Source organism: Dendropsophus ebraccatus, chromosome 7 (assembly GCF_027789765.1).
Source record: "Dendropsophus ebraccatus isolate aDenEbr1 chromosome 7, aDenEbr1.pat, whole genome shotgun sequence".
In the NCBI taxonomy this organism is placed as follows: Eukaryota; Metazoa; Chordata; class Amphibia; order Anura; family Hylidae; genus Dendropsophus; species Dendropsophus ebraccatus.
The window spans coordinates 118,579,915-118,607,305 of NC_091460.1; the positions used below are offsets into that span (position 1 = coordinate 118,579,915).

At 44.8% G+C, this 27,391-nt stretch overlaps 1 protein-coding gene across 6 annotated transcripts in view; it reads right to left on the reverse strand.

Moving 5' to 3' along the window:
* Positions 1-300: 300 nt before the first annotated feature.
* ANKRD17 (ankyrin repeat domain 17) overlaps positions 301-27,391 on the reverse strand; it is a 96,793-nt gene continuing 69,702 nt past the window's right edge. For 4 of the 6 annotated variants that reach the window (XM_069978298.1, XM_069978301.1, XM_069978303.1 and 1 more), the window contains 19 exons: positions 26,087-26,235; positions 25,488-25,599; positions 25,172-25,317; positions 24,321-24,463; positions 23,036-23,249; positions 21,897-22,072; positions 21,546-21,708; positions 20,683-20,778; positions 20,080-20,196; positions 19,199-19,370; positions 18,580-19,012; positions 17,424-17,576; positions 16,329-16,478; positions 14,024-15,681; positions 13,667-13,852; positions 3,801-4,049; positions 2,426-2,607; positions 2,116-2,277; positions 301-931 (listed from right to left, as the gene is read on the reverse strand). In XM_069978298.1, coding sequence (XP_069834399.1) covers positions 872-931; positions 2,116-2,277; positions 2,426-2,607; positions 3,801-4,049; positions 13,667-13,852; positions 14,024-15,681; positions 16,329-16,478; positions 17,424-17,576; positions 18,580-19,012; positions 19,199-19,370; positions 20,080-20,196; positions 20,683-20,778; positions 21,546-21,708; positions 21,897-22,072; positions 23,036-23,249; positions 24,321-24,463; positions 25,172-25,317; positions 25,488-25,599; positions 26,087-26,235 — 4,721 coding nt within the window. In that variant the 3' untranslated portion in view covers positions 301-871. The remainder of the gene's footprint in view (positions 932-2,115; positions 2,278-2,425; positions 2,608-3,800; positions 4,050-13,666; positions 13,853-14,023; positions 15,682-16,328; positions 16,479-17,423; positions 17,577-18,579; positions 19,013-19,198; positions 19,371-20,079; positions 20,197-20,682; positions 20,779-21,545; positions 21,709-21,896; positions 22,073-23,035; positions 23,250-24,320; positions 24,464-25,171; positions 25,318-25,487; positions 25,600-26,086; positions 26,236-27,391) is intronic. The other 2 variants (XM_069978299.1, XM_069978304.1) reach the window with 1 other exon arrangement.

Sequence of the window (27,391 nt, forward strand, 5' to 3'; positions counted from 1 at the left end):
ATACTTTCATCAACATTCTCCTAAATAATCAGAGAATATATGCACAGACCCTGGGAGCAAAAACTGTGATCATCTTATTAAGTGTGAAGGCAGTAACAATAGAAATCCCCTGGAGAGGCTGAAAAAGCTGAAAGGAAAGGTGTTTAGATGTGTGTGTATAGGTGTGTGTGTGTGTGTGTGTATAGGTGTGTGTGTGTGTGTGTGTATAGGTGTGTGTGTGTGTGTATCTCTATCTCTATATCCATCCATATATCCATGCTCAGGTAGCGCTAAAATAAAACAAGGAAACATTGTATGCTTATTAATAGTTTAATGTATGAAGGAAACATCCAGATTTCTGAATATGAAGGTACATCTCACATTAATTTAAGTCTACATAATGTAGAGCCTCTATACTGACATACTGAATTCTCTGCTTAGCCATTTCTGTTATGTAAACAATTGTACATTTATTTGCCATTCTAAAACTTCAGAATCAGTTAACGTAATTTTTGCTAATTTTTCTGTGTTTGCTCAGAAGCAGTTTACAGTACTAAAACCAACCAGCCAAACAGCTTCAGGGAAAAGGAAACGTTATGTCCATAAACAAAGAAAAAAGGGGGAAAAGTAAAAGAAAAAAAAAAGGAAAAATAAAAAGGTGGGAGAGGGCTAACTATAGTGAAATTTGTGGTAATGAGAACTGGGCGGTCACAACGGTCACAGAAAAAGGTCAGTTAGTAAGTTCATCTGCAAAAAGCCTACACACTTCAGTCAAGCACATCAGTAGAATGATCTGGGAGTATGTCATCTTTTTGCCTCTGTGGTATGAAGGTATTGTATTTTATTTGCCCTACTCGCTGAAGGATTTTCCATGCTAGCGAGGTCATTCAAATCAACCCATCTGGTTCATGTGTACACTGTTCATGTGGGGATTCCAGGTTCCAGTCCATACCTGCAACAACAAGGAAGAATATGTTAAGTTTACAAACAGATTTTAGGATGAAAAAGTAAACCTAGCCGGGATGTTTACTCCATGTTTCCTTCACACCATTTCTGACTGGGGCGCCCGAACACGGATCAAATAAACTAAGGGTCTGTGTGCAAATTTAAAGAAGTCCGGTGAAATTTTTTATTAAAGTATTGTATTGCCCCCCCAAAAAGTTATACAAATCCCTAATATACACTTATTACGGGAAATGCTTATAAAGTGATTTTTTTTCCCTGCACTTACTACTGCATCAAGGCTTCACTTTCTGGATAACATGGTGATGTCACGACCCGACTCCAGAGCTGTGCGGGCTGTGGCTGCTGGAGAGGATGATGGCAGAGAACACTAAGGGGCACAGGGCACTGGAGGGACACTGAGCATCCCTCTGCCATCATCCTCTCCAGCAGACACAGCCCGCACAGCTCTGGGAGTCAGGTCGTGACATCACCATGTTATCCAGGAGGTGAAGCCTTGATGCAGAAGTGCAGGGAAAAAAGCACTTTATAAGCATTTCCTGCAATAAGTTTATATTGGGGATTTGTATACATTTTAAGGGGGTAATACAATACTTTAATAAAAATTTTTGCTGGACTTCTCCTTTAAGTCATGGAAACTTATCTTCAGATTTAATGTTTCTTCCCAAAGTCACTTTTTTTTGTACACAAAAGATTAAGTTCCCCTAGGGTACTCTTAAAGGAATCAATATATTGCCAACACTGGTCAATGCTATGCCATGCTATGCTGAGGCAGACTATGAGAAGATAGCCAATCGGACTGCACGGAGGTGAGTATTTTACTTAATGCAGTGAGGAAAAACCATCAGGATCCCCAGTGTCACACTGCAGGGGTCTTGATCAGACAGTGACGCTTAAAATGCTGCCAATCACCGTGTTTATGGGTGTTAATGGACAACAGTGCAATTGCTACTGCCAATCATTAACATTCAGGACCTGGCTTCTGCTATTAGCTGCTCCCCCTCTATGAAACTAGCTTAGCTCCCGAGCTGGCTTCCTAAAACCACTGGACTTAACAGCATAGTCCTATGCCATTGGTCCTTAAGAGGTTACATGATGTGTGGGCCATGATCAGTGTAAACAATATTCTTCAATTTAAAAACTTATTTTTACTTTTTTTCTTAACCAACTTACAGTTTGAGGCCCATTCTCTGTGGAGTTTGATACCATCTTTATGAGTGAATTCCAAGAAGGATCAGCAGCATGAGGTCCATTGAAAATCGGTCCCCCAGTGCCATCCGGCATTGGAGCTACAGAAGGAATCATTGCATTTCCATACATTGAGAATGGCATACCCTGTAAACAAAACAAAAACTTCATATGGGCAAAAATACAAGACAACCGATCAGAAATAAACATCAAGACAGTTGTGGTTTTAAGTTAACAAATGGGCTTTGACCCGCAGTAAGCCATAAATGAAAACCAAGTAAAGAACGACTATTACCCCAACTTTTGGAAAGTCCATGTAGCCAGCAGGCACATGTTGATGGAATGCTCCTGAAGCCGTTACAATGCCAGATGTATCTCGCTCAATTCCTTGATGTTGGGAAAACACTCCTGGATCGGACATAGGCCTGTGCATCATGTGATTTCCCATGCCTGTGTGGCACCAGTCTGATACTTTATCTATAACAAAAAGTAAAGACTTTGTTGCTGGACATGTACTATCAGTAGGGACATTATAGGTACTAAGATTTAAACCTAATAATCTGAAACAGGGATGGGGAACCTTTGGCCCTTCAGTGGTTGCAAAACTACAATTCTCTTCATGTCCAGGCTTAATGTGAATTTTGCCGAAGGTTCCCTATCCCTGGTCTTAAGCATGCATAATGACCAAAATAGAACAGGAGAAAAAGTCTAGAATCCGTGAAACACAAAAACAATTTCTTTGTACACCAATCCTTTAACCTCCTCACGACTGCTCATAGTATATTTACATTGGTGGTCGTAAGGTGGTGTATAGGGTAGGCTCAGAAGTGGAGCCTTCTCCATATACAGGAGGTGTCTGCTAAGGACTAAATCCCACTGACATGATTAAACTTTTTAAATGCTGCGATGATCAATAGTGTGTTTACAATATTTAAAATATCCAAATGTCCAAATAAAAGGGGCTGCACCTCTGATCTGCACCCCTGCAATGTGACTCCACTCTGCTAACAGGGGTCACTCACTTAAACCTAACATTATCTCACTAACTGAAAACAACTAATTTAACTTTTAAAATTATCAGCCAATCCTAAAGCTAATCCTAATATGTTCACACATATTGTTTAATTAGTGATATTTTACTGCAAATTGTAAAATTGTGGTTTAATATAAATACTTTCTTTATAAATCGTGGCAAAAATAGCGCGATTCTAGCGCAAACTGCACAATTCAAAGCAAAAACAGCACTAATTAATGCTGTGTGTAAACATAGCCTAAATGTTCACATACTTTTGCCCCACACATATATGATAATGGGTCAATCTCTACAATAAATGTCTAAAATTTTAGTTTTTTAATGAATTCATTTACTTGACTTGTTTCCCTTCAGCTCAATTTAGGACTTGGAGAATTGAGTTTTAGGTGAATTTGGGTATAAATTAAGTTTGCCAGCCCAACAGAACTTTCTAACACCAGTGTTTGACCGATGCAGGGCCAAAAAAATAAATAAAATAAAAATAAAAAATTGTGAAGTTTCAAATATCCTGGTGCTAACAGTGTATAAGAATTGCCTCTTACATGGACTTTGTTGCTGTATCCTGAAGGTCTATGTTCAAGTACAACTGTATATACAGCACAATTACACCAACACAAATGAAATATTTTCCCGTTACCTTGGCTGCCTCCCATTCCTTCAAAAGACCATATTCCACTGTGTCCCACGGACGCTGCCAAGTTACTCCCAAGTACAGATGGTGTAGAAGTCCCAGTCTGCCGTATTCGTGCAGATCGCTCTGTTCCAATTGGCACAGGGACTTTCCTGTCTTGAGACACAGAATTGGGTTTCTCAGCCACCATAGGAACTCCTGAAGGTGAAGGAGACTGTGCTCGAACGCCAGTAGACACAGCCTGGGCTGAAGAATCTAACAAAAAAAGTATAAAAGCACAAAGCGTTTATTTTTTGTTTTTTTGAGCAGCTTATACAGGCCTCTGTACATAAATGGCATTTTCCAATAGTTGCACCTTTCTCCAATCTGTGACTGCAGATCAAACATGACTAATACTGCACCTGGTCCTGACATACACCGCCCAGCAGTACATTAACATTTTTTTAAATTGCGTTATTTTACTCTTTACTAGGCCCACAGGGGGTCTACAACAGCGATCAGTAGATCTCTAATACAATACACTGCACTACTCCAGTGCAATGTATTAAGCCTGTCAACATAACACAATGTACCCAGCCATGCTGAAGCCATGGCTGGGTAGTCGGATGTCCATGGAAGTTCTGAGGGCTTTTACAAGGTCCCCAGCTGCAATGGAAACCTTTCGCCACCAAGGATCCTTGGTGATGGTGAGAATGGTGCACACAAATTGTTCACATTTCATGGTCACGATTTGACTGTAGCATGAAAGGTGTGAATCTACCAGGAACTGAGGTGTCTGAGCTCATAGTAGTTACAGTGAAAGCCAGCCTAGCTGTCATACTACCAGCCCAGCTTCAACAATCGTAGCATAAAAACAGATAAACCAAGCGTAGGGGTGGTCCAAGCACACAATGCACTTGCACTTTTAACGTGACTTTTTAACACTAACTTGGTAATTGAGTTGTGCTATTGGATAGGCACAACTCTACTGTGAGCAGACTAAGTGACAATCCTGCAGCCAAGCCTGTGAACGCAGCAATCCACTATCCATCATAATATGATGGCCCAAACATGTAACCTCCAAACGACCAAAAGAATGCCCTCGGTGCAGGAATATAGGGACAGCTGAACTTAAAAGCAACATTTCATAACCAAACGTGAGCAGCAAAAAAAAAAAAAAGTGTTTCTACACCATACAGACCTAATCCTCAGGCTCTTCGGGCCCTATTCCACGGGTCGAGCAATGATGTAAACGAGCGCCGATCTAATAGATCGGCGCTGGTTTACTGGGCCTATTCCACGGCCCCGATGATCGTTAAGCGACGGCTGCAGGGACATAGTTACCAATGTCCTTGCAGCAATACATTACCTGCAGGGCTTCTCCTCTGCTCAGTCTTCCTCCCCGGGTCACGCTCGCAGCATCTGCTCTGGAGCAGCCTGACTGAGGTGACAAACCGCTCAGCCAATCACTGGCCGCGGCGTTCCTGGACAGTGATTGGCCGAGCGTCTGACAGCTCAGTCAGGCCGCTCCGGAGCTGATGCTGCGAGTGGGACCTGGGGAGGAAGACTGAGCAGAGGAGAAGCCCTGCAGGTAATGTATGCTGCTCTGCTTGAATCGTCGGTCGCCCTCGCGCACCGCTATTCCACCGTAGCGATGCGCGGGTGGCAAACGATTTTAGGTTTAAACCTAAATGAACGATCAGCCGATGACACGATCATCGGCTGATCGTTCTCTCTATTCTACCGAGCGATAATCTGCCCCATTCAGCCGATTATCGCTACCGTGGAATAGGCCCCTTAGGCTCAAGGAGAGGGAGACGCTGGTATGGTTTAAGCTCAAGTTTGGTTATTATATTGCTTATAACCAGTTAGACTGTCTCTATATTCCTACACTGAGGCAAAGCAAGTGATTCTTTAGGTCGTTTGAAGATATTTGCATGGAAGACCTGTGTCTCGAATATATGCTGGACTAGAAGTTTAATAACAGCATAGGTGTTGGCTGATGTGCCTTTTTACAATTTTTAGACATTCAATCAGTATATAAAGCAAAAGTTAAGTGTCACTCTTGTGTTTTGTTTTTTTGGGGGGGCAGAAATCAATAGTCCAGGCGATTTTAAGAAACTTTGTAATTGGGTTTATTATTAGGCAAATATGCCATTATCTGCATTCAAAAATACCTTCCCCAGCCCCCCCCCATCCCTCATTCACTGCTCATTATCAGTAAATCTCAGCTCTTAAATCAGTCGAGCCCTGTGTAACCTATGGAGAGGGGAGGGGGGAGATTAGTCACCAGCAGAGAACAAAGGATTTCACAGTGGCAGCTGTGTGAAAGCCAGTATTCAGAGGTCAGTGCAGACTTCAGAGGAGATAGCCCGGTTATGTAGCTGTAAATTAACTTTGTTGTCGTGTTTTAGTGCCTCATCTCCTTCCACCCCTTCCCTCTTTATAGAAAACTATGAAGACAGGGGGGAGAGCTTCAAACTGCTTTTTCATGATAAAAATACATTTTTCGGCTAATAAACCCAATTACAAAGTTTCTTAAAATCACCTGTACTATTGATCTCTGCAAAAAAATAAATAAAAAAATAAGGAAACAGTGACACGCTCACCGTTAATGACACGCTGCAGCGTGACATTAAAGGGGTAGTGCGGCAGTAAAGAATTATTCACAGAATAACACACATTACAAAAGTTATACAACTTTGTAATGCATGTTATGTCTGTGAATGGCCCCCTTCCCCGTGTCCCACCACCCCCACCCGTGTACCCGGAAGCATGGTGCGCAGCCGATGACAAGGCAGAGGGCCGTCCGAAGATGACTTCAATGACTGAAGATCGGAGACGAGTCGGCACGTGACAGGTATGTATAGCGCACCACACTTCTGGGTACACGGGTGGGGGGTGGTGGGACACAGGGAAGGGGGCCATTCACAGACATAACATACATTACAAAGTTGTATAACTTTTGTAATGTGTGTTATTCTGTGAATAATTCTTAACCGCCGCACTACCCCTTCAACTCCTTAAACGCCGCGGCGTTTAAGTGTGACAGGGGGCGTCCCCTTTCACTTACCGATCGGGACCCCTGCAAAGTGACTGCGGGGGTCCCGATCTTTAAAACGGATCGCCGGAGGTCTCTCACCTGCCTCCGTGCGGTCCGATTGGCTCAATGAGCAGAGCGCCGATAACACTGATCAATGCTATGCCTATGGCATAGCAGTGATCAGTGTAAAAATCAAAGTTATTTATGTACGAGTCCCCCAAAGGGACTTAAGATGTGTAAAAAAAAAAAAAAAAAAAAAAAAAAAAGGTAAAAATCACTAAACACACTACCCCAAAACCCCTCCCCCAATATAAGTTTAAATCACCCCCCTTTCCCATTATATGAATAAAACATATAAAAATAAACATATAATATACCGTAGTGTGCGTAATTGTCCGATCTGTTAAATTATAACAAGCGTCATTGGGAACGGTGTACACGAAAAGGGGAAAAAGTGCGCGGATTACCGATTTTATGTTACATTATATATAAAAAATTTTTATAAAAAGTGATCAAAGTGTCCGATCTTCAAAAATATGGTAATAAAAACTAGAGATCATGGCGGAAAAAATGACACCCCATACAGCCCCATAGGTGAAAAAATAAAACTGTTATAAGCGTCACAATAGGCCCATTTTATTAATATTTAATTGCCAAAAAAAAGGATTTCATTAAAAAAAGAGGATTTTTTTGTACTCACCGTAAAATCCCTTTCTTGTGGTTTCATTGGGGGACACAGCACCAGTGGGTATAGGCTACTGCCACTAGGAGGCGACACTAGACAGAAGAAGTGACTCCGCCTGGCAGGCTATACCCCTCCTACAGGCACCAGGCTAACTCAGTTTAGACACAAGCAGTAGAAAGTAGTAACAAAAACAGGCAAAAAAACAGGCTGGTCCCGGGAACGAAAACCCCAACAACAGAACAAGCCCCGGGAGCACAACCTCAAACAGGGTGGGAGCTGTGTCCCCCAATGAAGCCACAAGAAAGGGATTTTACGGTGAGTACAAAAAAATCCTCTTTTCTTGTGCCTGTCGTTGGGGGACACAGCACCAGTGGGACGTACAAAAGCAGTCCCAGAGGGTGGGGAAAGAAGATTACAATCCCCATGCGGCCTGCCTAACGCACGGCGGCCTGCAGAACCTTGCGGCCCAGACTGGCATCAGAGGAAGCCAGGATATGGACCTGATAAAACTTTGAAAAAGTGTGAACTGAAGACCAGGTGGCGGCCTTGCAGACCTGGGACACTGAGGCCTGATGGCGAACCGCCCAAGAGGCCCCCACAGCTCGAGTAGAATGAGCGGTGACCCGAAAAGGTGGAGCCCTGCCACGAACGCGGTAGGCCTCTGCGATGGCTGCCCTGATCCAACGCCCAATGGTTGTCTTGGAAGCCGCCAGCCCCTTGCGCGGACCCGACGGGACCACGAACAAGGAATCCAAGCGGCGGAAGGAAGCAGTGACGGACAAGTAGATCCGTATGGCCCGGACAAGGTCTTAACAATGCAGGGATCGTTCCCTAGGATGGGAGGGCGCAGGGCAAAAAGAGGGGAGAATGATGTCCTCATTAAGGTGGAATGCAGACACGACCTTCGGCAGGAAGGAAGGAAGAGGACGAAGCACCACCTTGTCCTTGTGAAGGACCAGATAAGGGGAGCGACAAGAGAGCGCTGCCAGTTCAGACACCCTACGGATGGAGGCAATCGCCACCAGGAAGGCAACTTTCCAAGAAAGGAAACAAAGAGACACCTCCCGAAGAGGCTCAAAGGGAGGACCTTGTAGAACCTCAAAGACTAAATTAAGGTCCCAGGGCTCTAAAGGCTGACGAAAAGAAGGGGCCAAATGGACCACCCCCTGAAGAAAGGTCTTCACCTGAGGGCAGAAAGCAAGAGCCCGCTGAAAAAGAAGAGACAGGGCGGAAATCTGCGAATGCAAGGTGGAATGACTGAGGCCTTTATCCAGCCCGGATTGTAAAAAAGAAAGAATCTTGGGCGTGGAACACACCAAGGAGTGAAAATTATTCTGTTCACACCAAGAAAATAAGGCCTTCCACACGCGATGGTAGATCCGAGCTGACTTGAGGCTTACGGGCCTTAAGCATGGTTTGGATGACTGGTTCCGAGAACCCACGAAACCTCAATACCGCGGCTTCAACAGCCACGCCGTTAAACTCAGCTGAGGTAAATTGGGGTGGAATATTGGCCCTTGTGAAAGGAGGTCGGCCCGCAGGGGAAGGCGCCAGGGGGCGTCGGCCAGGAGGTGCACTACGTCGGCGTACCAGGACCGGAGCAGGCCAGTCTGGAGCGACAAGAATGGCGGGAACGCAGAGTGCCTTGATGCGCTTCAGGACTCGTGGGAGAATGGGCAGAGGAGTAAAGGCGTAAACCAGGGAGAACTGCTGCCATGTGGTCACCAAGGCGTCGACTGTGAACGCGCAAGGATCCCGGGCTCGAGTCACATAGATGGGGAGTTTGTGTTTCAGCCTGGAGGCGAAGAGATCCACGTCTGGGAATCCCCACCGCCGGCAGATTTGAAGAAACACCTCGGGATGTAGAGCCCATTCGCCCTGATCCAGTCTTTCACGGCTGAGGTAGTCCGCCGCCCAATTGTCCACCCCGGGAATGTGGACTGCAGAGAGAGCTGGAACAAACCGCTCCGCCCAATGGAGAATGCGAGCGGCCTCGGTCATGACAGAGCGGCTCCTGGTGCCGCCTTGACGGTTCAGATAAACAACGGCGGTGACATTGTCGATCTGAACACTGACCAGGTAACCCCTCAGGAGATCGGTCCACTGAGACAGGGTGAGAAAGATGGCCCGGAGCTTCAGGATATTGATGTGAAGCCGAGCCTCCATCGGCGACCAAGAGCCCTGAGCTGTGTGGCTCCCGAAGACAGCCCCCCACCCGGACAGGCTGGCATCCGTAGAGACGACCAGCCAATTGAGGGGGAGGAACGAGCGGCCGAGGAGGACCACCGGAGACGTCAACCACCAAAGAAGCTCCCTGCGAACAGCAGGGGACAGGAGGATCTTCTTGTGGAGAGACAGAGGGGACCTGTCCCACTGAGACAAAAATCGCCCGCTGCTGAGGGCGCGAATGAAACTGAGCAAAGGGGATCGCCTCAAAAGAGGAGACCATCTTGCCCAGGACTCGCATGCAAAGGCGAATCGAACAGGGGGCGCCTGAGCGGAGCAGAGAGACTGCCGAGCGCAGGGAGGCAACTTTGTTGGGAGGAAGGAGGACGCGGGCCGTCTCGGTGTTGAATAGCATCCCGAGAAACTCCATAGAGCGGGAGGGAAGTATGGAAGATTTTTGGTAATTGATCACCCAACCGAAATTGGTCAAGAGATCGAGTGTGATCTGGAGGCTGGACAAAGTGTCCTGTTTGGAGCAGCCCTTTACCAAGAGGTCGTCCAGGTATGGCAGGACAGCCACCCCCTTTGACCGAAGCAAAGCCATCAAAGGTGCAAGGATCTTGGTAAAGACCCGAGGCGCCGTGGCGAGCCCGAAGGGCAGGGCAACGAACTGGAAATGTCCAGAACAGACGGCGAAACGTAGGAAATGTTGATGACTGGCTGCGATGGGAACATGCAGATAGGCGTCGTGGATGTCTATAGATGCAAGAAATTCGTCCTGCTCTAGAGACGCGACCACCAACCGCAAGGATTCCATGCGGAACCGCCGAAGACGAACAAACCTGTTCAGCCGTTTCAAATCCAGGATAGGACGGACCGAGCCGTCCTTTTTGGGGACTGTGAACAGATTGGAATAGAATCCCTGGAAGTGCTCGGAGGGAGGAACTGGGACCACAACTCCTTGAGCTAGGAGATTCTGAACCGCCCGAAAAAGCTCGGAAAGCCGTGCCGAAGAGCGTGGGAGATTTGATGGAAAAAAGCGAGGAGGTGGAATGCACACGAACTCTATTTTGTACCCTGAGGACACCACCTCCCAAGCCCACACATCGGACACATAGGCGAGCCAAATCTCCTTAAAGGAGAGCAGACGACCCCCTACTTGAGGGAGAGACCTGAGTGGGGAAGGACCCTCAGGAAGAAGACTTGGGGGCAGGACCCTTAGAAGGGCGAGAACGGGGCTGCCAGGAGGGGCGGGGTTTGAAGGAGGGCTTCCTAGAAGGAGCTGGAGGCGTATCCTTAGCCGGGCGACGACGCGGCGGAGGCTCAAAGGAGCGGAAAGGGCTGGAACGCCTGGGAGGCTGAGGGCGCCGGGATCGGTTTTGAGGAAGCAAGGAGCTCTTCCCCCCCGTAGCGTCCGAGATTTTATCCAGCCGCTCCCCAAAAAGTCTGTTTCCTGCAAAGGGAAGAGAAGTCAGAGCCTTCTTGGAGGCGGCGTCAGCTGACCAGCATTTTAACCAGACAGAGCGTTGGATGGCTACAGAGTTTGCCAGGGCCCGAGCAGACAAACGAGCAGCTTCCTGAGAAGCGTCGCACAAGTATTTGGACGCATGTAGAATCTGTGAGGCCAGAGACAGGAGATCCTCATGCGGGGTGTCCAGGGAGAGGTCATGGACTAGCTGCCTGGCCCAAGACGAACAAGCCTTGCTGACCCAGGATGCAGCAAAGGTAGGACGTAGGGCCGAACCAGCTGCAACAAAGAGACTTTGAAAAAGCGTCGATTTTCTTGTCCACCGGGTCAGTGAGTGAAGCACCATCTGCCAGAGGCAGAGTAGTTGACTTGGAAAGTCGAGAAACCGGAGGATCCACAGATGGGGGCACTGTCCATGTAGTGACCAAGTCAGGGGAGAAGGGAAACAAAGCCTCAGCACGCTTAGAGGATGGAATCCGCCGGTCAGGGTGATTCCACTCCTTGGCTAGGAGATCCTCAAAATCCTTATGGCTGGGAAAAACCAATGGCTGTCGCTTATGGCGACGGAAGGAAACCTCACTCTTGGAGGTAGAAGAGGACTCTTCCTCAATATGTAAGGTGTCTCGCACTGCACGGATCAAGGCTTGCACTGCAGAGGCCAGCTGATCCTCCCTGTCAGACTCTGAAGCAGAGTCAGAGGGGTCCCCCGAGGTGGCGGAGAGGGGTCGCTGGGAAGCGGAACCGCCTGCAGTGGATCTGGGAGGAGAAAGGTCTGAGGAACACCTAGAGGGCGACCGTGAGACAGAGTCTAGGTCTCTTATGAGACAGTCCTCTGGAAGGGGAGTCAGGAGATACCCTGGAGGGTCCTGCTGCTGGAGGCGCGCTGGAGCTGAGGCACGCTGGAACGGCTGCACTGGAAGCTGTAGCTGGTGCACGCTGGAATAGCTGCACTGGATGCTAGACTGCTGCTGTGCACAGGGAGCTGAGGCTGCTGTACTGGCAGACAGTGATAACAGTAGGTGGCCACGAGCTGAAGCTGCTGCCGGCAAGAGGAGGAGGAAGGGAGGGGGAACAGGAAGAAAAGGTGGGGGCTACAGAGTAGCCAATAGGAGAAAGGGCTGTGGCGGGAAGAGCCGAAAAACGGGCGGGCGCCCCCAGTGACATCACTAGCCTGCGCCGACGCAGCCTAGCTCCGGCAGAAGCCGGGGCCTAAATTTGTGGGGCATGCCGGCAGCAGTGAGACGGCGCCGCGGAGCGCCAAAAAACGCGACCGCCGGAGGCAAAAGGAGGAGAGAGGTGCCCAACAACCCCCCAGCTGTCCCCTATGAAGCCGCTGCGTGCTGCAGTGGCTCCGTGGGAACGTAGGAGGGTGATGAGGAGGGGGAGCAGGAGGCAAGCTGTCCAGCTAGGACAGGGGATAGGGGAGGGAGGGCTGTGCTGCAGGGAAGTGTGCCCCTTTGGCAATGGGGAATAGGGAGAGCAGGGAAGAGGCTACTGGTTGCCCTAGCCAGGATGACCCCCCGCCCCCCAAGGACAGGACTACTCACCTGTCCGGCATCTTCGGGTGCTCGCAGGGTCACCCCCTCGGTAACCTTGCACCATCCTGCCGCAGGGAGCTGACAATGGGGGACGGGTGACCGGCGCATGGGAAGTGAAAACTTCCAGTGCACCTTTAGGGGGAGGCTACGTCTGGTGTGGCAGCCCACGCCGACGGTCCCCCTGATAACCTAGGAAAGAAGAAAAAGAAATAAAACTAAAATAAAGAGGTGCGTGGCACCTGTGTCTACCTCCTACGGAAACTAGACTAAAACTGGGTTAGCCTGGTGCCTGTAGGAGGGGTATAGCCTGCCAGGCGGAGTCACTTCTTCTGTCTAGTGTCGCCTCCTAGTGGCAGTAGCCTATACCCACTGGTGCTGTGTCCCCCAATGACAGGCACAAGAAAGATATATATATATAACATTAGAGAATATGTGTAAACCTGCATATGGTTGTGTTCGGACTGACATATAGAATAATTGTATCATGTCGCTTTTACCATATAGTGCATTACGTGGACACGGGAACCCCCCAAACGTTACTATATTGCATTCTTTTTTTTACGATTTCACCTATTTATATCTTCATAAATAATATATTTGGGATTCCGTCAAACATGTAATGGTAAAATGAAAAAGACGCCATTACACAGTACAACTATTCCTGTAACAAACAAGCCATTACTGAAAGTGCAAGAGCTCTTAGAAGGGGAGGAGGGAAGAACGAAAGTGCAAAGATCAAAATTTGCGCGGTCCACTGGGTCATTTTGGGCCTGGTCCTCAAAGGGTTAAAGGAGGTACAACTAAGCACAAGGCCATACTCCAAGCCTGTTTGCGTACGCCTAGATGGGCTGGCTAAAATTAGGTTGCCGCCGGATTGCCAGACCTTTTACAGTCAATGATCAGGGACAAATTGTCCTACAAACATTTGTTTGATAATCTCTATGTGTGAAAGGGCCTCAAAATACACAGTATGCATATGCCTTCTCAACTTACCACTAGATGCTGATGAACACGGGGTCAGTAAACTGAGGGGAGAAAAATGTTGTCTGTTGAAATTAGCAGCTGCAGGTGCTCCTCCAGGCACATACATCTGACCGCCAGAGATGTTCGAGGCAAAGGTACCCAAATGAGTGGTGGATGAGGCCACAGATGTGTAAGAGGAATCCATGTTCACAATACCTTCAGTAGAAGAAAAGCAATTTTAATATATTAAAAGAATCAGCGCTGTTATGAGAACTTTTTGACACATTTCTTCACAAATTTTTTATAAAAAAACAAAACAGGAACGTACAGCACATTTATGGATCAATAAATAGATCATTCATTTAGTAAAAATATAATATATCTTACCTGACTGACTTGGAGTTGGCCTTTGCATTGGTGGCCTGAAACCTGGGGCTTTGGAAGTATCAGATGGAAGCATAGACTCTGGATTTGGCAAATATGAAGACTGTGTGGAAAGCATGGAATCTGAAGCAGACTGTGAGGAAACCATAGATCCACCCCAGAAGGGATGTGTGGGATTTGGATTGTTTTCAAAGAGTGTGCTAAATGGACTAAAGGGTAAAGGAGAATTGAAATTGGGGGCCATGGGCTTAGCTGACGGATGACTGGAACTCTGAGCAGCACTTTGTGTACTTAGATTGGAAGGATGTGGACCTGAAGGTACACTTTGGGGTCGCTTAATATTTGGGTGAGAAACAATACCTGACACAGAGGAATTCTGAACTGTGACTTGGTTCTTATGTGCGGGGTTTGTTCCGTGTAGATGAGATCTAACTGCAGGGGATTCGATTTTAGCAGCAGATGGTGTAGACACTATAGAGGACTGGGTCAGGGGATAAGATGCTGGGATATTAGAAGGAATGGGAGCAGGCTGGTGAGTGGGACCACTGACTGCCATGTTGAGAGATGGTGCCATTCTTGGGTCTGGAGGTGGAGGGACTTGTGTCTGCATCAGTGAAGGTCGGGAATCCTGTGATACAGACACTGGTGGGTGTGGATGAGCCGAGTGCATTGTGGTACTCCCAGAGGTAGAACTCGCTTGCTTACTGTTGCCTGAGCTAGTAATCTCCATGACAGGTTGGATAACCAAATCCTGTTCAGTGGAAAGTGAGGTCCCTTTGTTTGGAGAACACGTCAGGCAATCAGAGGGACTGCTTCTAGATCCCCCTCCAGGCAAGGATGGTGGGGAAGGTGATGAGGGTGATGACATAGGATGATGTTCTTTGGCAGTGGGAACAGGGCAGGTTGAGGCTGTCGGTGTGGTGATGTGATTGCTTGCAGTTGTGGTAACTGTGGTTGTAGTAGCATTAGAGGTTTTGACAACTGTGACAAAAAGTTGTCTCCTGACTGAAGGTGAGTTGAGGCTCCCATTTGTAGACGAGACAGGCACTGAGGCCGCAGAGTTTGTGGTAGCTGTTGGGCTAGTAGACGAAGGGACTCCTGGGATCACCTGAGGGCTACTGATATTCTGGTTAGTATGACGAGGCATCACGTGAGATTTAGGAGAGTTGGTAGCTCGTGCAGGACTTAGAGGCCTGACAGGAAATGGGCCCCAGGTGGATTGGGCTGGGGGGAATGGTCCTCCAAAGTGTGTCATGGGTAACCGTGGAGGACGGATCTGCTGGAAAGTCTGAGCAGCAAGTAAAGCATGAGCAAACTGTGGAGGTGGGTACGCCAAAGGTAAAGATACTGGAAATCCTGGCCGCACATTATTCACTGGGTTTTTTATGGGCTTGTGAGCAGTCGCTGAAGTAATAGCCGGTACAGTGAGGGCGGAGGCAGCTTGTGATGACGAGGAAACTGTGACAGCTGTTACTTTGATTCCCATTACTGAATTGTTTACAGAGCATACAGTGGTAGAGGTTGAAGATACTGAAGCTTTAGAATTTGCAGAGGAGCTTTTTAAGCGATTCTTTGGGATCAGTTCATCTATTTCTTTATCAGGATCCTTAATAAGTGCATTAATCAGATGTGTAGCTTGTCTGGTGGATTCTGTTCCTCCCCTGTGGAATCAAAGAAAAAAGAGCTAGGAATCAGGTGACACTCAAAGAAGTTTGCTCAAATCAAGACAAGTGTAAAATGGCACAAAGGGGGAGATTTATGAAGCTTGAAAAAAATTTAAAAAAAAAAAAAAAAAAAAAAAGTGTTTTGCTTGTTGCAATTTCATGCTTTGTTGATACAGCTCGAAAGATGGAGTAACAAAACCTGCCTACCCTTTCCTGTTCTCTGCCAACATGTATAGCAACAGTTTATATAGCCAAAAAAAAACCCACATCTATCCAGTGCATTTCGGAGGTTTGTAACCGCACTCCTCATCCGAGGTAGGTGCTCTGTGGAAATGGGTTCCTCAACCTCTAGTCAGCATGTAGGAAAAACCATGGCACTAGTAGTAATGCAATGTCACACTCCACCAGATCCAGGACCGTCCTAATACTTCTCACAGACTTCTCAGGGACTAAATCGTTGCCATAAACTATTATTGTCTGCCGTTTCTGGTTGGAATTAAGGAATAAAGCACATTTTCTTTGTAATAAACTTTCACCTATATTGCATTACTATTAATGCATACATACATCTATCCAGGGCAGCTGTCATCCTGCAGTTTTCAGCTAGACTCTGACCACTAATCATCCCTCTTCAGTCTGTTTACCTGATGGTTATGATGCGATCACCGGTTTTGTCCTTCTGCTTGTCTATATCAATGTGGGCTCCTGTGAACTCTCTGATAGCGTTGATGTTACAGCCACCCCTGCCAATGACCCGTGAAATGACTGTTGATGGTACAGACACTTTCTTTGACCTACAGGCAAAAAAAAGAACCAACAAGTAGTTAAACTACTTCATCTGCAACGGCTTGATTTAAATGGGCAATACACAAAAAAAACAACCCCTGCTAGAACAAGCCAGTAGTAGTGAACATTCAAAGGAAAAACATCATCTAAAAAATATCAGAACCTAACCTGCTGATATCTCGATATATCACACGGGGTGCAGAGGATGAAGGAAAGTTACCCTCATTATTGGTCTGTTACGGTTTAAGACTCATGCTAATTAGGGTTTTGGGGTTCTGTAATAATTCTCCCCCCTCCCCGAGTCGTGACATTAGAACCCAGGGAAAAAATGAGTTCCAGCGGGGGTCCGGGAGCCTGCGACACAGCACTTCAGGGGAACGGCCATAAGTAAGCAGTGCTTGTTTATAATGTTCCTGCCTGCTGGAAAATGTTCCCTGGATTTCTCCTTGAAGGTAGGAAACTTATTTAAAAAGGAAAATATCAGCAAGTTAGATACTTCATATATCCCTAAAGTGCACAGGGCGCTGAGAATGAAGGTGTGTTTTCTTCTAATCTCTGTGCGCTGGAGACAGACTCCTAGTGCAAGTTTAAGGCAGTGCTCCTCAATTTCAGTCCTCAGGACTCAAAACATGTGAGGCCTGAGGATTGGAATCGAGAAGCACTGGTTAAAAGGGACCATCTTGTGTTGGGTGCACAGAATAAGGAGAGAAGTGTTCAGCTGTGAGCTCTTCCACACTAGTGTTCAGTTGGGGTCTGAACACCCAGGCCAACAAATATATATATATATATATATATATATATATATATATATATATATATAAAAAGTCAAAAGTATACATCAATAAAGTCATTAACAATAGTCTAAATAATAAGCCTTTGCTATAGTAGCAATTTTTTTGTCATAACATCTTGATTATGCAGTATGCTCCTAGGCTCAGAGCACTGAAACGTACCTTCTAACCACTTCTTTCCACCCTTCTTCCCTCTTCTGTCCTCTTTTAGGACTGGCAATAGTTAATTTTCCATTAGGAGATGAAAGTGGAGAAGGGCCCGTTTTACTTGTGGACAATGAATTGCTTGTTGTTTCAATTATAGATTCTGATAACCTTCAAGACAATGAAAAATATAAATGAAAATATACAACGCATCAAGAAACAATTCTTAATAATTCACAACATGAAAGAAGAAATTACAAGACACCAATTGAACCCTTCCGCTACCCCATATAATACTTGATAACTTAAAAATGCTGTTTTCAGTAAAGCAATTTAGGTTTCTGTGCGGTTTTTCTCCACCACAGATCTGATCACTCTGGACACAAACGCTTGTTCATTTGAAATGTGTAATGTTTACATAATGTATCAGCTTAAAGTTTTCTTAGGGTGCATTCACACGTTAACGACTTGCAGCTTATTTTCCGCAGGAAATACGCATGGTACAAATAAACGCACATAACACGCTGCCGTGGGAATACGTTGCCATTGAGTTACATAGTAATCATTATCGCAGCGGATTTCATTGCAATAAACTCACAGCGTGAAATCTGCTGTGATATGCCTCCAGTGCTTCATGCCCGGCCAGTACTCTGGAATAGACCAGCACTGTGCACGGGCCCGCAGTTCAAAAAAAAAAAAAAAAAACCCGCCTTTTAAAGGGGTTATCCAGCGTTGGCAAAACATTGCCACTGAGTTGCAAAGCACCATGCAAACTGGAGATCAGAGGGGTGCTATCTCTTGAAGAAAGTGGCAATGTTTTTTGTATGCTAGATGAGTTTAACACCTAAGCAATTTTAATTTTATATTCAGCTGCGCAACAAGTAAAAATAAATACCTAGAACTATAATAACACTAGATTCACACTGCCCTTTTGCAGTCTGTTTTTTATTCTATTTATGCCAAAAAAGGGAACCAAACGCATACAAAAAAACCTGGTCTTTCACGTTTTTGTTTACATTAAATTTTTTTTTTTATTAAATGGATAAAAAAAAACAACTGCAAAAGAAGTGTGAACCTACCCTAACCCTTTAAGGAAACCGATACGTTTATACTTTTTTTGTTATAAATTTTTTTTTTACTTACAGAATGCACACAAAAACATGCACAAACTTACTTTCCCAATGTTTTAGAAGGTATTTTTCTTTCTTCCTTTGGGGAGGAGACTAGAACAGACGGCTTCTTTTTGCTCTGCAGACCACCATCATTGGTAGAAGAATGATTGTCACTCTTATTGCTGCTGTTGCTGCTTTCATCGCTGCAGCTCGAGATCCTCATGTTGTCACTGTCTCCGCTTTCTGAGGTGCTGCTACTTTTGGACTCTCCATTTAACTTTTCTTGTTGTGCATAAGATATGGGGAGCTGGTCCTCAAATATTATCTGCACATTTTCAGCAATTTTATTCTTTCTGCTTTTCCGTTTCGTGCTGTTTGTGGTTATAGTGTTATTTCTTTTCCCATGTGAGCCCGCCAATGTGGTCCAGGTAGCAGATATCCCAATAGTGGTGGTGGTCGTTGCACTGGGTGGCTCTGTTAACACTTGCGGCTCATCTGTTATCCAAAAATAATGATGAATGTTCATTATTTGTGCCCATTTCTCACATTAGCAGAGTACTGAACATACAGATTGCTAGTCAAAATGCTAATAAAAATGCCATTAAAGCAAAGTAGTGCAACTCAAGGATACATGCACATTGGTTTAGGTCATAAATATAGGTAAAAAATGACCCTCATTACCTTCAACCTTTTGCTTCTCTTTCTCAAGAGCGGCCTGGAGCTCAAAGTTCTCTTTATTTTTAGCCTCAATTTCCTCGAGTTTCCTTCTCTGCTCCTCTTTCTTCTTTCTTCGTTTCTCCTTGCGCTTCTCTCGCTTTGCTGCCAAAGCCAACCTTCTGCTTTCTTCTCGAAGCTACAAATAGAGTTAAAAACAAATAAGGGGATAGGGGAAGCATGAATATTGTGCTAATAGGTGTAATTCAAGTTTTTTATATATTTTCTGCAACAATAAAGCAGCTCTGTCAGGTTTATGCTGCCCTATTTTCAATTTAAGGATTGCATAAACTAGTGAGAAAGAAGCTAGAGAGAATGATGTATCCCTTTTTCGGAGATATCCTCCTAGATATTCATGAGCAGCAGAAAACTCCGCCCACCAGCTGCTGACTGGCAGTTATCTATCCATGCTGTGTATATGCAGTCAACTGTCAATCAGGGGCTGGAGGGCGGGGGGAGTGGTGAAGTAGGAATCCCATTCTCCAGCATATGAGGAGAGCCGCTGAATAGAATGATATCACTAGTTTTGCTATCCTCATTTAAGGCAGCATAAACTTACTGACAGATTCCCTTTAAAGAAGCAGTCTGGGGGCGGGAGGGCCTTTCTTTAAAGTGAAAACTTTTTAAAAACTAGTGTTTGCATTGGTCATTTGGGCCATGAACTTGAATGGATGAATGGATGTGCGTATTTTAGTTTTTGAAGCCAAAGTCAAGAATGGACTTGAGGAGAGGCCTCCATTTACGATCTGTTCCTGTGTTTGGCTTCAGAAACTACATAAAGAAAAACCAGATGCAGCCAAACGTCAGCAACCTACATTTATATTAGCAAAGTCCTTAAGCACATTTACCTTCTCTAGATCCAGCTCCTCCAAGAGGATACTTGCATTCTTGTTAGCTTCAGCAGCTTGCCTGTCTTTGGCTTGTACAATTGATTCCATACAAAGGTGGCACTTCTTCAACATCTCCTGAAATTACATCATACATAAAATTGCTTGCCCAACAACAATCACGTGAGTCATCAAGACCTAATCTTGATCCCTACGGACAATGCTGACATTTTCTTTAAACAGAAGAACAAGAAATACTACTTGCAACATCCCTAAGTAAATGGAAATTTTTGGACCTGAAATGTAATCCTAAATACAGCTGGTCCACACTGGGTGCTTACAACCTTACCAGCTATGCAGATGTACACCAACTACTGTTTGGCTTTTCTAACGTGCCTATAAAACAGAAACGTGAGTACAACTGATATAAGCAGAATTCTAATATTTTATACACTGTAATACCCTTGCATTCACTACAAGCGTTATGTAGGTATAAAGGTTAAAAAAAAAACACAGAAAATGACAGCTGCCTCCATCAACTGATAACAGGTGGTGTAACCTATACATAAATGATTTGTGCGATTTATACTAGACATGCTAACATACTTGCTAAGGCCACCTTACCTTATCTGTGATGGTAGCAATGTATCTCATGCACTCAGAATCTGATGGGAACTGGTTTACCTCTTTTACAAGGTACCGCACTACTTTAACATGACCCTGCAATAGAAGACAGAAACAATGTTAACTGCAAACCAACCACTTTAAAGTGTACCCATCACGATGGGCTGCCTCTAAAATCAGCAGCGACATCCTTTACTGATGCAGAAGCTATTGTGGCCTCATTGTGCCTCCATATCCATGGAGACCCGAATTTTCCAAATGATTATCGACTGTACTAGGCCGATTACCAGCCATTTCGGCCAATAATTGCTTGGTTTAATAGGTCATGTTAAAAGAAAATGATCCACAATAGGGACGGTCGGTTATCCGTGTATTAAAAGCGGCAGCAGAAAACCACCGCTATATTCCATCTGACAGGTCGGCGCCCGCTTGCTCATTAATATCGGGCTGTGTAATACGGCCCTAACAGAGGCTCTTGCCGCTGATCTAAAAGAGCAGAACAGGTACAGTTTAAATGGGTACTGTCAGTACAAATAACTTTCAACACATCTGACGATATGTCAGCAGTGAGACCCTCTGTTATCAGTAACTTAAGACCCAGTCTAGCCATGGCGAGATTGCGGCAATGGAACCACGCTCCAGCCTGCTGCCACTTATTTCGTCAATGTTTTCTCATAGACTTCCATTTACTTATATTGATGGAATGAGTGGCTGGGGAGTGCCACAATCTCTCCACAGCTATATCACCTAATCACAGTGGGTCGCAGGACATGTCTAAAGTTATTTGTAGTGATAGGTATGCTTTACCATAAGCAAAATGGACAATTTCTGACACATAAAACAAGTTTACAGGTCATAAATACCTTTCTGAAAGCTGCCATTAGTGGAGTTATTTTTCTATTATCTGCTGCATCCACATCTGCTCCGGCTTGAACAAGCAGCTGTACGACATCTAAATGACCACCATTTGCAGCCAGCCAAAGTGGAGTATTGCCCTTCTTGTTGCGCACGTCAATGTGAGCTCCCCTGTAAAAAGAAAACTGTTCAACAAATACTGCCTTATGTATTAGATCCTTCAAGCAAGTAAAAACCTCTGACAAGACAAAACGCCAGTAGGAATTTTAAATGATGGTCTGGTCGTAAGTGGGGACAAATACGAATGGACAGCCGGATGAGAATATCAAACACACAGTGATAATAGTTTCTGGATGTACCTGCTAATAAGTAGCTCACAAAACTTGTAATGGCCCTTGTCAGCAGCAATGGTTAAAGCGGTGTCCCTCGAGGATGGCACAGGGGGGGCATTAACATCTGCACCTTTGTCAAGAAGAACCCGTCCTACTTCTGCATAACCACCAGATGCAGCTTCCATTAACGGCGTTAGGCCAGTCTGTAAGAGGAATGGACAGCGAAAGACAAGTCAGTATATTACACAGACATCAAAGCAGTCCTCATTCTATACTAAAAAATGGGAAGGCATGTAATCTCTGGTGCCTTAGAATACAAGGTAGGGCATGGCAATCGTATTACTAAGCTGCTTTCCCGTAAATTGTTACAGGATGGAAGTCATTTGAGAAAAATACTTGTCAAGGGCAAGGGTGACGCTTAAGACATCAAAGCTGGTATAACAGCTGTATAAATGGTGCAATATTAAAAGTCTTATCCTTGCTTACAGGGAACAATAGCTTTATTAAAGGGGTGCTTCAAAGGGAAAGAAAATATGTTTTTAAATCAACTGGTGTCAGAAAGTAAAACAGATCTGTAAATTATGCTAAATGCTAAAATCTCAAGTATTCCGGCACTTATCAGCTGCTGTATGTGCTGTTTGTATAAGATTCTGGTTCTTACGTTTTATATGTCGGAAATTTATTATAAAAATTAAAACAAAAAAAAAAAGCTGCTGTATGTCCCGGAGAAATTTTTGTATTCTTTCCAGTTTGACACCGTGCTTTCTGCTGCCACTTCTGTCTGTGACAGGAACTGTCCAGAGCAGTAGCGAATCCCCAAAGAAAACCTTTACTGCTCTGGACAGTTCCTGTCACGGACAGAGGTCACAGCATATAGCGCTGTGTCAGACCTGAAAGAACACACAACTTCCTGCAGGACATACAGCAGCTGATAAGTACTGAGGAGTTCCCCTTTAACTGCACAAGAGTAATTGCAACCTGGAGGAGCTGACACTCCATTTCTTCAATGGAATTGCTCACTGTAAGTAAAATAAGTGCCATTCCATGACCAATACTTAAGCTTGCATATCTGTGCAACAACCTCCAGAAATACCAACACTTACTATATGGAGCACTCTAAGCAAATTCTACAACCTGGCTACTAACATTCCATCCGTGTTATTTACCTTTGCTCGATGCTCCACATTAGCTTTCCTGTCAAGCAGCAAGCTAACCACTTCGGTTCTTCCCTGAAAGCAGGCAAGAGTAAGTGCTGTATTTCGATTAGTTTCTATCTGTGCGTTAATATCTGAACCCATATCCAGGAGTAACTTAACAGCAGCAGTGTGTCCGTTCATGGCTGCCAACATCAAGGGGGATATTCCCAACTTGCTTCCAGTTCTGGAAAAGAAAAAGACCATGTGATTTTTTTTACATTTACAGCAACAGTTTAATCTTTCCTTAATGTGACCTTAAAGGAAAAGACGACTCTAACCTGCTGTTATGTTTCTATAGGGCTGAGGACACTAAAGAGAAAGAGAATTTTCTTATCTTTATCCTCAGCTCCATTTTAGTGAAATCCTCAGTAGTATTAATATGCTAATTAGGTGGTTTGTGCACTGGGGTCGGGACTAGGGCCCTTGGTGCACCAATCCACCTGCCTGTCCGCCCCTCTTCATGAATATTCATCCAATGATCTGCAGTGATGAGCAGCCTGTGTCTTTACTGCAAAGCACCACCTCAATATTCATAAAGAGGATCAGCTCAAAAGAATGGGGGGGGGGGGGGGGGGGGATGTATGTTTTTTGACATAGAAAATCAGAGTTTTTGCGCAATCACTCTACTGCACAAAAAGTTGTACCTTTTCTAATGTTAACATTACTCACATCTGTTCTCAGAATTGCTCTATTTGTATGTATATGTTAAGTGCTATGTTTGATTTTGATTTGATTTTAAATCCACTCCAGCTCGAAAGCACACTAACAAGTAGGGCAATGTATGCCTTAAAATGGCGCAAATATGAAGATGAACCATTTTATTGGGCGAAATGGCGCAGATACTCCAAGTCTTGTCTGCTCCAAATTTATGACTGTGCCTGTGCACTGTGATAAACTTAGCGCAGGGAAAAAGTGCTCTGTTAGCAAAGGCACAATATAGACCCTTTTCCATTTATAACTATTTACATGTTATCCAGGAAGTGAAGCCTTGATGTGCAGGGAAAAAGCACTTTATAAGCATTTCCTGTAATAAGTGTATATTTTTGGTGATTTGTATAACTTTTGGGGGCAATACAAAATTTTAACAAACATTTTCGCCGGACTTCTCCTTTAGGGTGCGTTCACACCTACAGGATCTGCAGCAGATTTGATGCTGTGTTTAGTTATTTAAATGAAATCTGCTGCAGAAAATCAGCTGCAGATCCTGTAGGTGTGAACGCACCATTAAGGTCCAACTTAGAAGTTCTGCACGTACCTGGAGTTGATTTCAGCACCAGCATTTAACAAGATTTTGATGATGTTGACATAACCACCAGAAGCAGCCAAGCTTAGAGGGGTATAGTCTGAAACATTTCTATGTTCTTTATTTGCTCCACGAGCCAATAGCAGCTCAACAACCTAAATTAAAAAAAACACAATTTTACAGATCAGTAAATTATTGGCGTCACAAATTGATGTTGTAGTGGGGGAGAGGAGTCATATTTCCTGTTACTTTTTATTCTCCACAATAGTCTAATTATAGACCGTTGACCCATACAAGCACATGTTGGTGTTTTTTGGCAGCCAAATCACTGATGTTAAAGTGTCACGGCCGTTTACTTTTTTTTTTTTTTTTGCAGAATTTTTATTAGCCAAAAATGCATTTTTGCATGAAAAAAAAAACTGTTTGAAGCTCTCCCCCTGAATTCATGGTTCTCTTATGGAGAGGGGAGGGTTTGAGGGAGATAAGGCACCAAAACAGGACAACAAAGTTAATTTACAGCTACCTCACCGGGCTATCTCCTCTGAAGTCGGCACTGACCTCTCTGACATCTAAATACCGGCTTTCACACAGCTCCTAATCCTTTGTTCTCTGCTGGTGACTGATCTCCCTCCTCCCCCCTCCATAGATTACACAGGGCTTTACTGGTGCAAAATAGTCCAGATTTCCTGATAATGAGCAGTGGATGATAGAGAGGAGAGGGGGGGACCTTGGGAAAGGCTTTTTGAATGCAGATGACGACATATTTGCCTAATAAACCCAATTATAGTTTCTTACAAATCGCCTGTACTATTGATTTCCGCAACAACGCCACTAATAAAATAGATCAAGAATGATTCTGATACCTCTTGTCTACCGCCAGAGCAGGCCAATGATAACGGTGTGTCTTTGGTCCTTTCAGACTGAGCTTCTATATCGGCACCATTGTCCAACAAGATTTCAACTACGCCAACATGACCAGCGGTTGCTGCCAAGATAAGTGGTGTAAAACCTGGGGAAAAAAATAAAAAGTAAAAATGTGTACAAGTAAAAGATGGCTTATTGTTAATACAGACTTCCTTATGCTGTATCCAATCATTTCTTTGACAAAGATAAGAGGATTCTAAGGCCAACCACTTATAGTGAGAACCTGTACCATTATCAATAAAAGAACGCCTTTACCTTTTTTATCTCTGTGCTCAATGTTGGCTCCTCTTTCCAGAAGGGTTTGCACAAGCTCTTCATGCCCACCAGCACAAGCAAGCGTTAAAGCTGTATCGTGATTACTTTCAGTCTGTTACAAAAAGGAAACACTGCAGTAAGGACATACACAACAAAATATCTAAACACCTAATAGCTTAAAGGTAAGGTCTGGTCAAAGAAGAACACAATGCAGGAAGGGGATTGGGGGGGGAAACATAAGAATCAATTGATATCCTTGCCGGCAGCGGTGCATCACCAACTCCCTGACCACTGCCGGGCTCTAATTTCTCCCAAGTTCTGATGTCGTCACAACCTAGCAAGAAGGGCCCACTCAGCCAGTCAGTGACTGGGATCCCACCTCAGCCACTAACAGGCTAAGCAGGCATTCCTGAACCCAGTTGTGATAGGAGAGAGCTGTATGAGGCCAGCGCGGGTCCGGAGGTGGTGACATAGGGCTGAGGGATGGGTAAGCATTGATTCTTTATGGAGTGTGACGACTATGCCACTGACTATGTCAACCTGTGCATATACTTCTTTTTGTCAGCTCCAACAGCAGCATTTGCTTTTAGATATCTTACCTGTGCATCAATATCTATGGAAGGGTAGATTGGTAGCATGGCTGAAGGGGATATAATGGGACTTGGAGTTGGCGTCTGAGGTTGGGATATCGAAGTTGCAATGCTGTGGGTAGGAGTGTTTGAGATTGCAGACGTTCTTCCACTCACTGCTGTTGGATAAAATATCTAAACTTAGTAGTGCTAGGAAAAAAAAAAAGTACCTGGTTGCATCAAAAGTCATGTCGGATGTCAAACTTGGTCGGTCATAAAGATGCTCCCGAAGTGGTTCACTACATTTCCCGACACTTCTTACATCTGCATTGTGGCTCTTCTATAAAATGGAAACTACAACCCCCTGTCAAAGCCCACCGACCTAAGTGAGGACTGTCAAGGTGTCACTGCACAAAGTCATATGAAAACAATACTGCAGATAGGAACAGATCCATTACATTCTAAACTAATAATGGAACCTACATGACAATGTATTTTCAAACCCAATTCAAATAAATTTGGGATGTTGCCTCTGGAACGTGTGCTACATCTAACGTTAAAGGTCAGGCTGTTACAGGGGGGCAAGCCTTCAGCTCTATGCATTAGGTAAGCACCAAATGGAAATGGTAACACAACATTGCTAGGTTATGGGTTGCCAAGAAGATATTCTGCTTCCATTCAGTGCACGGTAAGCTTTATATCATATACTTACCTAACAGGATAAATAGAGGCACTTACATTATCAATAGGTGTTCTAAAGTCTACACCAGCAAATGTGGCAATGCATAATCCTAGCATGTACACAACCACCTAAAGCATACCTATCCTTCTATATTAGTAATCCAGAGCCATCCTGATAAATAACAGGCAACCCGCCTCATTGCATCACATAGAATGTCACTATACTATAGGCCAAACAGTGTAAAACTATCTATGATAAAGAGTTAAAGGGGGTGGTGAGGGGAAGGGGAAGGTGTTTCAGCAAACGGAGCTTATTTACTGCATAAGGGTCCTTGCACAGTGAGGAAATCACGCAGATAACTTACTGCGGATTCCCTGCCAATCCCATAGACTCCATTCTATGCTCGGTCGGATTCAGCCGTCCACCCAAAGAATTGATACGTCACTTCTTTGGGTGGACGACAGAATCCGCCTGAGCGACGGAACCTGTGGCACTTTATCCACAAGATTCCCTCAGTGTGCAAGGGCCCTAAGTTGTTATACAGTCAATTCCTTTTTATTATTATTAGTTGTGTGATGATCACCCAGGTACATGGCTTGTCACAGAGGCAGACCAGAAAGCCTGGGTTCACATGCCATGGTGGGTGTGCTGAA